Consider the following 18,100-nt stretch of genomic DNA (forward strand, 5'->3'; position numbering starts at 1 on the left):
CTGGAGCTCGTCACCCGCCCCCTTTCTCTCTCTCCCTCACTCCTTCAGCCTCCAGTCTGCTTCTGTTGTCTCGGTGGCTGGAAGGGTCTGGGAGAGGAGGATCTCGCGAGTCTTGGAGTTTTGGTGAGAGTTTGTGGAAGATGGCGCCTGTTGTGACAGGGTAAGTCTGAGATTCAGGACTGCTGCAGGAGTTGCTCCTGCACAATTTCTCTTAAAACAGCGGGCTTAGTGAAAATATACCCCTTTGCCTTTTAATGCTGTGGGTGAGCTGATTTGACACTGTGAATCTCTGCGCCCGGTCTCTCCGGGAGAGCACGCAGAGTGTGTGTTTTTATATTTTGAGTGTAGTGCGCGTGTGTTGTGGGATTGTTGCATTGAGCCCGTCGCGATGCGCCTGCATGGGGAACTAAGGGCCAGCCAGATCGTTTTGTTTAGCCTTGCTAATAACAACATGCCCAGATATCATTGGAATTTTATGTGAAACCCCCAATAAAGAGCATCACTGTGTAAGGAAACCCCCTATGAGCGGACTGTTGCCTGTACACATGGCACATTGTATGGTTATGGCAATGAAGCCCAGTGGCTTTGTTTCGTTTGGGATTGTTGTGGAAAACACCTCCTCTCTGAATGTTTGTTTTTGTTGCTCTGTCGGCGGTCAGAAGTGTTTTATTGATTGTCTGCAGGGAAATGTGCTTGATTGTGAAGTGTTGTTTACCAAACACAGCCGCTGGCTCTGCTGTCGCTCACTCGGCTCAGACGAATGATTATTTAATGGCAAGTGCAAATGAGGACATTAACGCTCTCAGACTGGAAAAAGAAGCATGGAAACGCTTAGGAATTGGAGCCCTTGGCGAAATAATCTCGATAGTGTTTTGCTTGTGCCAGTTTTGGGCAACGGTGAACAATGTGTGATAATGGCAGTGTTTTCTTCAGAATATAACGTTAGGCTGGTATTTCTACAGAAGGGAGAGTTCGTTCAGCTTTCACTAGATAGTCTGTGCTGTTAAAATATATTATAGTTATTTTTTTGTAAATATTTTTAATATTTAATTAAAATATTAATATATGAACAAGTTGGTGATGGTGAAGAAGTTTCTTAGTTTAGAGATGCTTGTAGTTCAGTAAGTGAGTCAGATTTTGGTCTATTCTGATTTGATTAAGAGTATGAACTATCTTTTTTGAGTTACTGGACAACTTAACAAAATTGCATAACAATTACATTTACATAGTCAACTGTGAGACTCCTTCACACATAACTATTTTAGTGTCAAATGGACAATAATCTGCTTAGTATAAATGTATGCTCACAGCCATGTTAAATGCATTAGATTTTGGTGCTTGATTCTAAATCCCTGTCATTGTTTTTATCTTTCATCACAAGGAAAATAAATCTTGGTTAAAAGGTGATTTCAGATATTCACAGTCCTAGAAATAAAGTAAAGTGTTTACTGTGTTGTATATAGGCAATATGTTCCACTTTACAATGCAATTCTTACATTTTTGAAATTGACATACTTTATAAGAACTTAAGGCAAGACTTAAGTAAGATTGAGAAAATGACAAATGTATGAAACTGAATGTAAAAAAGTGCTTGTAAGAAACTGAAATATGTGCATCTATGAAAGTGCACAGTAGCACTGCTGTTGTTAAATTTTTACAGTTATCCTATTTTGGTGTAAATATTAAGATGTTACGCTGATTTAGAAAACATTGCTTTTAAAACATTGTTTGAGCTTCAAGACTGAGACAGCAATGTTGCCTCAAGCAAAGGGTGGTGCATTTGAGGCAAGATAATCTAAAGTTTGTTTGAAAATGACATGAGGTGAGTGTTTGGGGAAACTTGTTTGAGAATGGTCTCAGGAGTGGAAATTCGAATTTTTTCTTTAACTTATTTATATTTATTGTTTTGTTGCGATTTTCCTTAAAATAATACATTTGCTATACTGTTGAAATTAATATTGCACCATAATCATAATCAATATTTTGATGCATAGCTTAAAATTTTTGTAATTTTGAGTGGATTTAAGAAATGATACCGACCTAAGCACACTTGGCATGGGCCGGTACACTATTTAGACGGTATGGTAAATATTGGATATAAATAACAATATTTCACGATTTCGCTGTATTGCGATTACTTCACTAAAATATTTTCTTTTTAAATGTCTGGATAAAAAACAAATGTTTTTCCCCTTTTGAACACAATTTTTTTTTTAATAAACATGTAAAATATTTTGAGACAATAAACGTCATGTAAGGCCAAATTAATAATTCACTTCTGCTGTCTTCATTTGTTTCAAAAGCAGATGTTTTTACAATTTAAAAAAAGCATCTTTGGATATCTTTTCTGCTGGAGATACTGTTGTCCTAAAAACAATAACAAAAAAAAAAAATCACGTAAATAAAAAAATCGTGCACATACCTTAAGAGCGGTATTGCAGAAATTTTTTTAAAACGTAGACTTTTACAAACTGCAGTATTTCTTAAAAACGGTTATCGTTCCATGTCTAAAGCACACATTTACTAATTTGCTTCAGTATTGCATACATTCTATCTATCTATCTATCTATCTATCTATCTATCTATCTATCTATCTATCTATCTATCTATCTATCTATCTATCTATCTATCTATCTATCTATCTATCTATCTATCTATCTATCTATCTATCTATCTATCTATCTATCTATCTATCTATCTATCTATCTATCTATCTATCTATCTATCGCTCAGCATATATTAGTACAACCCTCACAAATCTCTCTTTTACATTCACAGTTTTAATAGGAAGTTCTACAATATTATATTTGTGCAAATGCATTCGATTAGTCAGTACTTGAGCCAAATCTGGAGCGTATCTAACAAAATAACTCACGATAATGCGCCAAAAACTAGTACAGCTTAATTTTTATGTTATAGAAAAATATTAAATACTAATTTAAATAAGAGGAAAAATCAAGAGAAACAAATTATAGATGATTAAATTTAGTTGTAATTTTGTAATTTTTTTGCTTGAATTTAATTGTATTATCTTTCAGTTTCTAAATATATTTGGTGACTTTAATATTATTTTAATAAATCTATCTGTTTAATAAATCTGTTTTGTTTAAATGCAACAAAATACATTGCCTATATTCACTGAGAAATTGATACAAATATTTATTTTCAAAATGGCTTGTACTGAATAATTCTGAGTATTGTATATATATCTATATCTGTATAGACACACATTATAAGAGATTGTGCATGAAAAAATAAATCATATGCATTCTGGTACACTTTTTTTGTAGACAGCCCAAATAGGTGACAGACATCCTCTGGCTATGTTTTTTTATTTTCTCTTCGTTTCTTTTCTTTTTTTGAGAGAGAGAGAGAGAGGGCGAGGGGCGGAGGTGGTGACAGACTGTTTATTTGGGGGCTTTCCAGCGGACCTGAACTGCTGCCGCTTTGACAGGGAAGCCAACGACTGGTTGACTGGCCACCTGTCCAGCTGATGTCCACCAATGAAATTAGAGATGGCTTGATTGTTAGCGTGCGCAAGGGCATCGTCGTGACTGTGGCTGCTGCAGCGATTAGAGTGTGGCTGGCCTTTTACAGTTGAGTGCACACTGTCTTTGTGTTGTGCTCCCTGTTTGACCCGATAATGCTTGGCCTTCTCATGTGAGGCCGCTGGAAGCCTAATGGCCGAGTGTCCGGACTGCTAAGGAGTAGCTTGTTTAATGTAAAGCATAGGTGATCCTTCTAAATCCTTGTTTACTACTGGTACTAACACGTCTTTCTCTAACACTTGTTTCTTTTTTAAACACTTGTTTTAGGTTTTATTTAAGGAACACAATTCTAATACTCATCAATTGTTTTGTTTAGACAGTATTACACCGTTTTATATGCAGAGATTTGAATGTTTATACTGTCTTTTTATACTAATGGCTCTATAAAAGTTTAGTGGGAAAGTTTGCCAAATTCTTTTTTTTTTTTTTTTGCATTTCTGTGGGTTTGATGTGATTTAAAAGAAAATGACATGCTTGTTTATACAGTGTATTCAGGTATTTGTCAGGCTTGTTGGACATAGTAGTGACACAGTGGTTCTTAAAGTGGGGGTCGCTGGACTATAAAGGGGTGTCGCTTGGTGATTTCCAAAATAGATAGAATGTTGATAATGTAAGATGTCAATAGTAAACATTAAAAAATAACATGCAAATATAAAGCCACAGCCTTACGATTATTTATTTTTTTTGTGACCCACAGCAAATTGATTTTATGGCACCAGGTTAAACTTTCTGACACTTTTACGGCACTCACATTAAACATAAATACAGGCCTGAACATGGAGGATTGTTTCCGAGTGGTGTTCTCCAAAATTAAATGATGAAGAATAGACTTGGGCTGAAAAGTTTGGGAACCCCTGCACTTAAGCATGACAAAACTTGATCCTTTATAGTAGTTCCAAAAAAGTTAAATATGAATAAATTCAGAGACAAAAGGTAATAGTGCATGTCATGGGTTTCACAGGGGTCTTCAGTGGGGTCGTTTAACTAATCACTTTTCAGTGGAATTGTGACTAAAAATATACTTAAAAAAACGATCATTTACTAAAATAGGCACTTATAAAATCTGACTTTATTATGGTATTTTTAACTAGTATTTAAAAAATGATTTCATGTTTTTCTTTTTAATTTATAAAAGCTGTGATTTATTTAAAAATGAATTGGATATTGTTTATAATAAATTGAAACATAAAAAAATGCCATTTAAAAATGTTTATCCACATTTACTTTTAACCGTAATTGTGCGAAGACTGAAAAATTTGTCTTTGAATAAATATTTTTTTTTAAATCTATAGGACAAAACTATATGAATTACAACCTGAAATCTCAAACAGAATCTTAAGACATTTTAAGACCAGATTTGATCAAGTGATTTTTACCAGATGTCAGATGTCCTTGGACGTACAAGATTAACCCAACTGAAGACCCTACTCAATGTTTGTACACAATTGCTCTCACAGTAAAACACATTTTACCAGACTGTCCTACTTTTAATGATTCCAGAAGACTTTTTATGAAATAAACTCTTACATTTTTAACAAAGTGGCACCAGAATATGTTTAGAAAAACCAGTAAAAAATATTTAATGGATGTATTCATTTGTTTGTTGATTTATCACTGAGATATTCCTGCTATGAAAACAGCCTTGGTTGCTGACGTGGTATTAAATAAAAAATACATTACATCACAGTCGATAGGATGAAATGTATCATTTTTTAAATTGACCTCATATAATTCTAACATACTATTGTTTTACAATTTTAATTAAATTGAAAAGGATATCCATAAAAATAAACGGTGGTGCTCACTATTGAACTATTTATCCCAACTATTTATGAATTCCTTGCTTTAAGAAAGCTGTGTAGTGCGTGTGGATGGAAAAAACAATCTCAGCATCACCTTGAATGATAAAAGCATGAATCACCTCCAGCACAAAGCAGCCTTTATCATGCTCCAGGGGAAAAGACTTTATTTAACATTACACACAGTCCAATTTCTGTTTGTTCTTTCTTTGCTGAAACATATGCAGCATAGACATGGAGCACAGCCCTTTTCTGTTGTGCATAATGACACAATAAAAATCTGTCCGCTTGGGACAAAGAAAGGTGTGTGTGCTTTGATAAACAGGTAGGCGTGTGTGCATGAAAGAACGCTTCCCTCTGGGCGTCTCTCCTTCCCTAAAACCCATTATGCAGACAAGACGCTCAGGAAAAAAAGCAAAAGAGGTCTGAAGGGAAGAGCAGAGGGGCGTTTGCTGACCTGTCTGAGGAGAAACTAGAAACGTGTGTAGCGTAAATGAGAGCACGCACGCTGTCTCATCCTGCTGCTCTTGCTACCTGTGTTTTACTTGAGCAAAGGTAAGCTAGTAAAAAAAAAAGAAAAAAAAAAGGTTTGTTGTTGTTACCTGAAGTCAATGGTGCGTGTTTTTCTGACGGGCCATTATTATTGCAGTGCAAGTACAACCTTCAATGCAGTCAAAACAATTATGTATGCTGTTTGTTCAAACTACTTATTTAAAATGAGCTGAAACAAGACAATTTTTGAGTCTTTTAGGGATGACAACTTAATTGTTTCATACTTAACTTAAATTTGGGAAAAAAGTTAACTTAAATCCTTTATGTTGTCCCAACAAATCAATTGTGTTGAAGCCAGCATTTTTTTTTACAGTGTGGTTAGGTTGAGTATGTGGGTTATAGGGGTATGTGATCAATACATCTTTATACTGTTTAGTTTTCTTATTACATTTCCAATACATTTCACTTCACATTTAGTTTACTATATTTATGCGTGTGTGGAAATAAAGCAGCATTTCTATCCAACAAGTCAAAGCGAACAAAATCGTCACTTCCTGATTACCTGGTGCCAAATATCAACAGTAAAAAAAGAATTTGCCGCAGTATAGGGGAATCTGCATCAATCTTTTCTTCATCTAATAAATGATTTCAGTAGGCAATCCTGACACACAGTGTACGCGCCGTGATGTTTGAAGGTGTCAGACGCAGAGCACAGATGCTCTTGATTCTGGAGGTCATTATTAACATAATAACACTAATAATTAAACAGTTACAGCGTTTTAGAATGACCAAACCAACATTTCAGAGGGTTTGCATTGTGCTCAGCCTGCTGGTTTGTCCATTTACACACATTTTCATAATCACATGATCTTTTGTCACAAAATTACATGACCACTTTTAATGCGCATACTGAAATTTGTGCGGTAAAAATAAATAGTTTATGCAAATCTTTTCTTATCAAATAAAAATGTATCCTACTCAAGGGTTGGGCGATTTGGCAAAAAGTAAAAAATAAAAATCTAGGTTTTTTATAAAGTTTGACCGATTCACGATTTCGATTTTTATTTTTTTATTGTGTAAGTAGTCAACTTAAAACATTACAACAACATGACTGAAGTAACATTCTCTTTATAAGTAACTTGAAAAACCATCTGGTTAAGGAAAATTGTATTTTTAATGGCCATGCCATACATAAATTGGTCAACAAGGTGTAAATAAATGTAAAACAAATTCACGAGTTAAATAGCATTGCAGAAGATTTGAATAAAAAATATTTGTGTAAATATTGCAGTTGCAGGAATACAGAGGTATTTTTTTTGCAAGTTTTGCTGAAGCTAGGAAAGATTGGCTGTCAGCTCGGCTTTGACTTTGTCTTCTGATTGAATGACAGTCAATCAAATGTGATTGACATGCTTGTATTTGTTGTATTTGCACCAGCTCTGCAATGCATGTCCACAACTTTATGCATTGGGTTAAATTTGGCTGTCCAGTATAAAATATGAACTGCGCGGCGCGCTACTGGTGTGCTTCATACGGAGAGTAAACCAAAGCGCATTGGTGCAGTTATGATGTATCTAATATTTTTATTTAAAAAATTGCAATATCTCAATTTAATATAAAATAAAATCGTCTTAAAACGTAAATTTTAATTAAATGAAAAAATCTGAAAAATTGCCCAGCCTTATCCTACTCAGTTATGCACATATGATTTTTATGCGCATTTTTAAAAGTTTATGCGCATCATGGCATTTCCATTAACCTTTTTTTTGCGCATATGCAAAATGCGAATAAAAATAGGTGGATGGAAACAGAGCTACAGACAGATTAATCAATATTATTACAACATGTGTATATATATATATATATATATATATATATATATATATATATATATATATATATATATATATACACACACACACACACACACACACACACACATATACACATATATATACACACACACACACATATATATATATATATATACACACACACACACACACACACACACACACACACACATATATATATATATATATATATATATATATATATATATATATATATATATATACACACACACATACATACATACATAAATGTGTGTGTATATATTAATGTGGCTATTGCAGATTCGCACATTGCAATTTCGATTCTGAAATCATATATTGTTGAGCCCTACTATTTGTTATAGAAAAGTGTTATTTAAAAAATATCCTTTTTTTGCCAGGAAATAGCTGATATGGCAACAAACTCAAAATTGTCTGATTTGTCACTGATATTATAGTTTATGTGTAAGTGTCACCATGTCAAGATGTTTCTGTTAATTTATGATGCTCAATTAAAGAAATTGTTTAAGGTCAAAAAAGGAAGTTCTCTCCTTGAGGTAATACACTTGCTTGTTGCATCATTTTCATGTCTGATATTTGAAAACCTATTTTACAAGTTCACCCAAGTGTTTTGCATGGGGATGACATTAAAACGGAATATTATGCCATCGGTTGGTTTGAAATGCGGTCATTTGAGGTCACTGTTAAGACTGCTGGGGCTTTCCTCAACGGTCACGACAGGAGCTTAGAGGATGAAATGGCAAATTTTGAAGTCACTGGGTTTGGCTCAGAGACGGCATGGCACCCAGCATCAGCTCTGGTCTTTTGCCATGAGTTCAGCATTCAGCAACTGTTATGTGCAAGCCTGATGATTGTGGAAAAACAGTCGCTGTCACTCTAAATGAAACTCTGGAAGTGTTTCAAACCATTGGAAACATTCTTTCTTGATTGACCGGTCAGTTGCCTTACGGATACATCACTGGTAAAAGGAGCTTATCTCCATGCCAGAAAGGCTCTTGATTTCATTGGCAGGAAACAAGAAATGTTATTTACTTGCGTGAGCTTGGAATGTTTTAAATGGTCCTAGTTGTGTCTTTAGGGATTGAAATGGCATTATCTGACAGAGCCAACATTTGCTGCTGTGGTTTTATGAAGAACTGGCTTTAGAGAGAAAAAGCAATCCCCCATTGTGTTTAAGTTGGCGTGGGTTATTATGTATGAGGTAAAGAGAGCTCCAGAGTGCAACGGTGTTTGTGGTGCCCTTTTATTCTTGAGTTTCCTCATTCTTCCCGCTTGGTTGTGATTACAACACGGCCAAGGGAACTTTGCTTTCTCCATCGTCAGCAGTTTTCTTTTCTTTCCTTTTTCAAACATGCAGGATGTTTCATTCAGAAAAACATGGAAGTGATCACTTGCGCTGTTTCGGATTTGATTTCTGACTAGATTTACCCTGAGTTTAATGGATGTTTTTGGAGATGTGGTGGAACGCTGAAAACCAGGTTAAGGATAAATGAAATTTGTTTTATCACCAGCTTGAATGTGTCTGGGGACCTCATGAAACTCTGTATGAAAAAGGAACAAAAGTAGAAAAACCTTGATTATCCATGACAGGAAAATGGGCCCATGTTGATGAATTGTTTGTTTTGGCTTTGGGAAAGGACCTTAGCGCTGTGGAGTGACTGATTGACAGTGTTTACTCTCTAGTGGTCCAGCTGTTTTTAAGAGTGTGCCCTGTAATTGAACACAGTGACACTGACTTTTTGTTGATACTTTTTTTTGTAGATGTGTTTAATCTATTGGAACTACAGGAATGTATTTGAACAACCTCAAAAAATGTGAAGTTGGATACATTAATAATAGTTTTTAAAAATTTTTTTTATAGAGGTAAGATCAGTGACTTTTTGTTGATACTTTTGTTTATTTTCATTCATTCATTTTCTTGTCTGCTTAGTCCCTTTATTAAACCGGGGTCGCCACAGCGGAATGAACCAACTTATCAAGCAAGTTTTTATGCAGCGTATGCCCTTTCAGCCGCAACCCATCTCTGGGAATCATCCACACACACATTCACACATTACGGACAATTTAGCCTACCCAATTCACCTGCCACATGTCTTTGGACTGGAGCGGAGCACCCGGAGTAAACCCATGCGAAGGCAGGGAGAACATGCAAACTCCACACAGGAACGCCAACTGAGCCGAGGTTCGAACCAGAGTCCCAGCGACCTTATTGCTGTGAAGCGACAGCACTACCTACTGCACCACTGCCTCGCCCACTTTTGTTTATTTTAGATATGTTTAATACATTAGAAGCAGAAGAATTTGTTTGTTGGACAACCTTAAAAGAAATTGTAAAGTTGGATATATTAATAATAGCGATTTTTTTTTTTATAGAGATAAGGCCATGTTGTTTTCAGCCTTTATATATTATATTATATTATATTATATTATATTATATTATATTATATTATATTATATTATATTATATTTCATTTAATTTTCTTGTCGGCTTAGTCCCTTTATTAATCTGGGGTCGCCACAGCGGAATGAACCGACAACTTATCCAGCAAGTTTTTACACAGCGGATGCCCTTCCAGCCGCAACCCATCTCTGGGAAAATTATATTATATTATATTATATTATATTATATTATATTATATTATATTATATTATATTATATTATATTATATTATATTATATTATATTATATTATATTATATTGTATTTTATAATATATTATTATAATATTATATTACATTTAATTGTGGCATAAATTAAAGCACATGAAATAAAATGTTTTTAAATGATGTGAAGTGAGACAAGCCTTGAAACTTTTTGATAATGATAATAATACTACATTCATTCATTCATTTTCTTTTCGGCTTATTCACTTTATTAATCTGAGTTCGCCACAATGAACCACCAACTTATCCAGCAAAGTTTCACCAAGTGGATGCCTTACCAGCTGCAACCGATAGCTGGGAAACATCCATACACACTCATTCACACACATACACTACAGTCAATTTTAGCACACCCAATTCACCTGTACCACATGTACCGGAGCACCCGAAGGAAACCCACGCGAACTCGAGGAGAACATGCAAACTTTACACAGAAATGCCAACTGACTCACAACTCGAACCAGCAACGTTCATGCTGTGAGACGGTTGTGCTACCCATTGCACCACCACGGTGCCCTGTTGAAGATAATGAGTTAATTAAATTCCTCATTACTTCGGCTTAAATGGAGTAAGTGCACAGTACTCATATAGATTTGTTCAAATGGTTTGCAATCGGTTTCCTCAAACAGTTTAATTTGTCTTAACTTATTGAGTTTTACTGTCATTTATTGGGTTTTACTGTGCTCAAATTGCTTTGTTTACTCAAATAGATTAATTTCACAGTACTCATTAGGATTGGTTTTTAAACTTAAATGGTTTGTTGCAATCGGTTTTCTCAAATGGTTTGAGTTACCTTAACTTATTGGGTTTTGCAGTGTATATTTGATTAGTAATGTGTATAGCTAAGAACTTATTTTTGACTATTTTAAAAGCAATTCTCCTAGAATCAGGTTTTTAAACTCTAATTCCAGATTTTTTCTGTTGTATCTCAAAAGGTTGTCTGATCCCAACAAACATTAACAAAATAACTTATTTTTAGATCTAAATTAAAAAAAAAAAACCTTATGGTTGGTTTTGTGGTCCAGGGTCACGTTTAAGGTTACAATATAAAACACAATATAACATTAAGAAGTTTTTACTGTTCCTTTTGATCTCATATCACATCTTTATTTCTCTCATTGCTTTATATTATTGCTCTCAGTCAGTTCCACTTCATCTAAAGAAAACCCATTTCATCAGCTTGTCAATCAATTTATACATGTGTATTGTTTTTTTTCCACTCATGTCGTTTCGACATAGGAAGCTCTGGCTGGCCTCACATGAACAGTCACATCTTTAGAAACGCAACCTTTATTTGACAGAACAGTCAAATGTGCAAGAGGAAGTGCATTGCATAGAAGTTCAACAGGTCATGCTTATGTCAAGACTTTCTTGGTACAGATTTTCCAAGAACATCTTGTATTTATGTTCGATATACTTTTATTTTTTATATTTATTGCGAATAAAAACCCAAACAAACAAGATTACAATACAAATTGTTATATATTTTAACTTTGTTGTTTTTTTTTGAGAAAATGGAAGAAAAAGGAATTAAAAACATTAAAGGAAAAAATAATAAAGGACAGCGAAAAATGAAAAATAAATTTACTTTAAACCAACTTAATGCAGTCATTCAACAACCATGATGAAATTTTCAGATATGTTATCAATGTTGAAAGTAAATATGTACAATTATACACTGTATACTAATAATAGTTAAAAACAAATACATTTAATTGTTAAAAGAAGGGGGCGGCGCAGCAAAAAGGCAAGAAAGCTGGAAACCAGTTACTTCTATAGTATAAAAAATAAGCAAATATTATTAATGTTAATGGTTACAGGTTACCAGCTTTCTTCAAAATGTCTTCTTTTGAGTTCAACATAAGAAAGAAAGTCAAACTGGTTTGCATTTAAGTGAGTGTGAGTAGTTTAGTATGAACAATCCTTCTAGTAGCTCACTTACGTTTAATAGCATTAAAAACGTTTAACAAAATAATGTTTCTCACTCTAAAATGTGATTTTTATGGCTTTATTACTGACTTTGATTTCGCAATTCATTGATAAAAATCAGCCTAAATTATGATTCATTTCTCATTGTTGATGGATATTTTCAGGTGTGACAGTAAGCCAATGACTGTCTGTTTTAGATGACGCTTTCTTTGACATTTAGTGTTGTAATTAATTGCCTGTTATTGAAACATTTCATGACCATTTGTTTTACTATCACAATGGGTCTTTTTGTTTTAGTATTTTTCACCGTTATTGCTTATTTATGATGCTGATTTAACTTAAAAAGTTGCTATTTGGGCTCTGTAAAAAGCGTTTAGTTTGAGCTGGGCGCTTTGGCTTGTTTAAACCAATATTTTACTGTAAATAAGAGTATTATAGTAATAGAAAATGTGCCGTCTGTGCCGTTCTGCCGCAGCTTCCAATCATCGTCAATGTTGTGTAAATGTGCGACGTTTAGTTACATTTTTTGAGAGGTGCGCAGATTTGCGACTGTGTGAAAGCTGCGCTGGACCATACCAATGAATTCAACGCAGAAGTATAAATCAGCCTCAACAGAGCGGGGTCACGTGACTCTACATATGGTAGGGAAAGTAAATGAAACAGTTTACCCTGGAAAAATTAGACTGATTATAGGTTTTAAATGTTGATTTCAATTACTTTTCGAATAATCGCCAGCCCTTTTTAGTTGACTTTACTTGAAAGTAATTAGTAAACATATTGCATTAAATGATTAAGTAAATGCATAATTATAAAAAAATAAGTAAACTTAACAGATATAAGTTACAACAGAATTACTTACATTTTTGAGGTACAATCAACTTGTTATTTTAAGGCAATGGATTTGCTCACTTTTTTTTCAAGTAATTGCTTTGTAATTTAGGCAATGGCAACTTTTTAACGTGAGACACATCTCATGATTTTTAGTGATTCTGTTTTGTCAAGTTTGCAAACCAACCAACTCTTAATCCTATTTGAAAAAGTAGAAATATTGGTTCTCTTTTAGCATAGAAAAAATCATTGATGCTTCCCTGCTGAAGTATTGAGAAGCACCGACAAAAACAAGTAAATCTTTTAATTGATGAAGTTAAGAGAGGAAGGATGATTCTGTGTGACATTCAGTGGGATTGTCCCTATCAGCTTCTTCAGTAAGAGTCGCACTTGGAAAGAGAGAGCTAGAAAGCTAAAAGAGGAACAGAGCAGCTCTGAATGTGTGCGTTTCCTCTGTCGATACAACCACGCATAGAGAAAGCAGACAGTGAGTTAGAGCTGACATGTGTAGGTAACACATCACGCCTTCCTGTGTATTGGACCCTGTAACCCCTCACCCAGCTACAGAGCGCAAATGAGCTTAAGGTCACAGAGGTGTTTTTTTTTCGTTCTTTTTTCCCTCACATCTGTCTGTGGAAACTATTATTTTGATGTTCAGCCCACAGAAGTCTCGTCTTGTGCGATAGATTTGTAATGCTTGCAGAGTTTCTGAGCACAGCACATGTCTGATGTCATTGGCACTTTTCTAGATGCTCCACGTAAACACGAGACACCACATAAACTAAAATTGCAGATTGTTACAAATATAGCTTGGACACATGGCTTAGTCAAAAAGTATTTTATTTATTTGTTTACTTATTTATACGTTAATGGCAATTTTTTTAATAACATGCATTTTTACAGATATAGTTCATGTCATGCCATGCCAAAGGTTTTTTGTCCTTTTATTTTAGGTTTAAATGCAAAGAATATTTTACTATTTATTTTTATTCAGGTGATTATTTCTTCATTTTATTTCTAATAAAATTACAGCTTCAAAGTTTATTTGTTAAAACCAATGCTGAATCTGTCTTGCCGTGCTGTTTCTGTAATAAATGAAAAGCGAATGGCATTTGTCTCCTCCTCTTTTTGGCTGATCTGAAAAATTGTCTGATCCGTGACTAAAAAACCACTGTGTGATGCAAACCGTGAGATTTGTGATCACAAATGGATAGATATTAATAAAAAGTAAAAATGACTGCCCTTCTTAATCACAGGTTTTATTAAAACAGTTCACAACTCTTTGGTAGTTAATTCATTCTGATGTGGCATTTGTAACTTTTTTTTTTTTTTTTGAGCAGAAGTAGGTGCTCTTTTGAGGTCAAAAGAGGCAAGCAGAGTCTGGAAGTCAGTAGCTTGAGGTCTTTCAATGTGGATGTTGAAGTCACCTAGCACCAACAAGGGAGTGTCATAATCAGAAAAAGATGAGAGAAGAACATTCAGTTCATCTAAGAAGTGACCCATTGTACCCCGTGGGCGGTAAATGTCAACCACATTTATGTAGAAGGGGTGGCTAATGGTGACTGCATGGAATTCAAAGGAGCTGATCTTTGCCAGGGACGGTATTTCCACAAAAGTATCAGTCAGCAGAATTTATTTGAACATTGATATGTTTTTTAAACCTCCTGTACGTGCATTATAATGATTCTTGATGGTTAATATGACAATAATAAATCATATTTTACACATTAGTTAGTTAGTTAAATTAAATAAGTTAGAAAATTATTAGTTTTATTGAACACATAGTTTTGTGTTAGTTATCTGTTGTAGAGTTGTAATTTGTACTTCCCCTTTACATACTATCCTGTCTACTTGGCATTCAGAACGAATACTAGAAATCTTATATTGAGAACTGTCATTTTAGATACTTCCATGTTTCTTTTAAGTGGAAGCAACACGTAGTGATTAAGAAACACAAGTGAGAAAATAAAGGTCACTGGTTCAGTCCCAGGTTAGGATAACCCTTCAATTAGAAAACTCTTTGGTTTCCTTCATTGTGAACGTTTCCTTGAAGGGAAAACCTTAACCTCAGATTGTTCTGGGGTTTTTGTCCTTTGCATTCAGTGTATTTGAAAATGCTTTGGTTGAAAAGCAAAAGTGCTGAGTAAGGTTTTCTTTCGGCTTGTTGTTAGATTTGAAGTAAAATGAATCCAGCACTACAGTACATGTAAGCTCTAAAACTCACATCCTGGAGTTTGGGGTCATTTTGGGAGTTTTTCTGGGTAGGTGTGATTTTTTTTTTTTTTTTTTTTTTTTTGAAGAGGAATTGGGGGCTAATATTATATTTTTACATTCCAATGTTGAAAGATATGGTTTGAATATAATTTTTTATGTGACATTTATTGCCAAACTGAAAAAGTAGCAGGAGTTTTCCCCAGAAATTAAAAAAAAAAAAAAAACTAGCATAAAGTCTGTAAATTAACGTTTGAAAGATGACTCAGTTTAACCAGCAAATAGTAAATCAGCATGTTGGTTACTTTTAATGGTGTTAAAGAGGAATAGTATATATTTATTATTAGATTTAACTCCTTTTCGTGGTAGTGCAATGCACTATTTTACCCTTCTGAATGACTCTGGTATATACCTTTTTCTCTCATGCCACGTCTGGTGCAGGCAGATATTAGCTTGTTGCTGGAAACTTGTTGCGTTGCGTATTTTTTGGACGCTATATGGTGGTATCCCATTGTAAGGCAATACAAATAGGACGTTCGTGTCATTTTCTTTTCCTCCTCTATCTGTGGTTTAGCATCAGCATCTTTGCCAGACGTTTAAGGGGATGCTGTTTTTTGTTTCTCCTTCTGGTGTGTCTAAGATGAACTCAAAGTATACACATGTGGAGATGACTGAGTGTGTCTGTGTGTATGTGTGTGCACGAATGAGCTTGAGCGATTGTTTTAGGCCAACAGCCAGCTGCGAAAACGGCTCTCCAGAAAGTCCCATATGGAGATTCTATGGGCTCTGCTTGATGTTGGAAGTGGTCAGAACGAGAGAGAGGGAGAAAGTTTTCTTTGACTCTTTCCCTGTCATTAAAATATCCCCATGTCAAAGAAAAAGCTGGCGTTTTGAGCTCTGCCATATGTGCCTTGCCCGAGGCGACCTAACTCGGCCCAGCCTAACAACCAAACCAGAGCTGCCCTCCCTGTTATTCTTCCAAAATGTCCCTCCCTTGTGCTATTGGCAGGGGCGTTTAAGGGCAGGCATTAGGGCCACGTCTCAATGGCACCCTTCTCCTAAAATAGGGTTTTGCACACATGACCTGATCTCCTTTACTTGTTACTTCGATTATGTAACATCTTAATGTTTTGACAAGAGTGCCGCCAGAGACTCATCAATGAATGGAACATTTTTAGGATTAGTTTGGATGGATCAGCCATGTCAAACTATTGGTCCAAACTGATTTTAGTGCCATAAGTATCATGTTTTTAGTATCATAAGTCATTAGCAGGGCCAGACAAAATTTGCAGACATTTCTTTTTCCCATTTCTGCGCAGACGTTTGTAAAAAACCTGCGGAATTATGTGGAATAATTTTGAGGGTATAGGATCTAAAAACATCAAATGACTGCACTAGCTTTATTTGGAAAATCCTAATTTTAGGTTGTGATGATTTTGTAAGGGAGAACATCTCTATAAAATATAATAAACAAATCACAAGTATTGATAAATACAGTTAAGCAAAGATACAAGTGTTTTTTTGTGAGTCTATTATTATTTAATGCCAAACATAAGTTTCATTAGTGCCAGCAGTGAAAATCTTGGGCTGTGGACGGTGTAAAACATGTATTGTTCTCTGCTTAGTTGACATACACTGTCTTTCCAACATCCAGGGTTACGGTGTGGAGAAACCCTAAAGAATCATGCCATCCAGAGTGTTGCAATCCCAGAGTGAAGTATGGGGGTGGATGGTTTGGGCTGCAATATTATGAAATTCCCTAGTCCCAATACTTAGATGTGCACATCACTGTCAAGGACTACTCAAACATTCTGGAGGACCATGTGACCCAATGGCTTAAACATTGTAGCATGAAGTAAATGGACCACAGTAGTTTGATAAACATAAAAGTAAAGTTGAACGTCTCTCATGGCCTACACAGTCACCAGATTTAAATGTTATTGAGCCACTTTGAGGTGTTTTGGAGGAGTGAGTCAGGAAACATTCCTCCACCAGCCTTAAGTAGTGACCTGGCAACTATTCTGCAAGAAAAATGGCTCAAAATCCCTCTGGCCAGTTTGTAGGGCTTGTGCGTGTCATTCCCGAAACAAACTTTTCGATAAAACAATAATGACAGTTCGATAATTGTTTGATAATATTTACGCAGTATGCATAAAGTTGCGCAGGCGTTTTGCAGCCTGCCCTTCCGGATGCTGCACGCAGTATACAAGTTTACATGTGTTAGTTGTACTTAGAGTAAGAAGAAATTAAGGTAAAAAAGGTCACAGTCACAAACATTGTTGACAAGAAACGTCACTAGACTTTAGTAGTCCAGCTACTTATTTTTTTTAATCCAACCAAAACAAAGCAACGTACACTGCAAACTGTGCAGATGACTCGTGCCATCACAAGCAGGCAACATCACAAACTTGTTTCATCATTTAAAACAATACCATCGTTATGAAAAATTGAAAATGCTAAGAAATTATAGACCCAAACTAGTGTTGGTAAACCAGGGGCCTGTTTCAGAAAGGAGGTTAAGTGAAAACTCAGAGTATTTTAACCCTGAAATGAGAGAAACTCTGGGTTTTCGGTTTCAAAATGGCAGGTTTGTTAAACTCAAGAAATCAGGGTAAGTCAAGCCTGTTTCTAAAAGAAAGGTAACTTTAACTCAGAGTCAGTTACTGTGGTAACTTACTCTGTGAATCTAACCTGGTCTGGAGCAGGTTTTATTCTCTAAACTCTGAGTTTCTGTCGGTCTCCTCCCCTTTTTTAAAGTTGAAGCATATTTCTCGCAT

At 35.1% G+C, this 18,100-nt stretch overlaps 2 protein-coding genes across 3 annotated transcripts in view; both read left to right on the forward strand.

The window, feature by feature from the left end:
- Window positions 1–18,100, forward strand: part of stim2b (stromal interaction molecule 2b) — an 860,843-nt gene that overhangs the window by 500,297 nt on the left and 342,446 nt on the right. The gene's annotated exons all lie outside the window — the stretch shown is intronic.
- The window catches only part of rbpjb (recombination signal binding protein for immunoglobulin kappa J region b), a 127,018-nt gene continuing 108,996 nt past the window's right edge, over window positions 79–18,100 (forward strand). Inside the window, 1 exon segment of the mRNA NM_001083551.1 lies at window positions 79–160. Coding sequence (NP_001077020.1) covers window positions 141–160 — 20 coding nt within the window. The 5' untranslated portion in view covers window positions 79–140.

The sequence above is a fragment of the Danio rerio genome, chromosome 7 (genome assembly GCF_049306965.1).
Source record: "Danio rerio strain Tuebingen ecotype United States chromosome 7, GRCz12tu, whole genome shotgun sequence".
Taxonomy (NCBI): domain Eukaryota; kingdom Metazoa; phylum Chordata; class Actinopteri; order Cypriniformes; family Danionidae; genus Danio; species Danio rerio.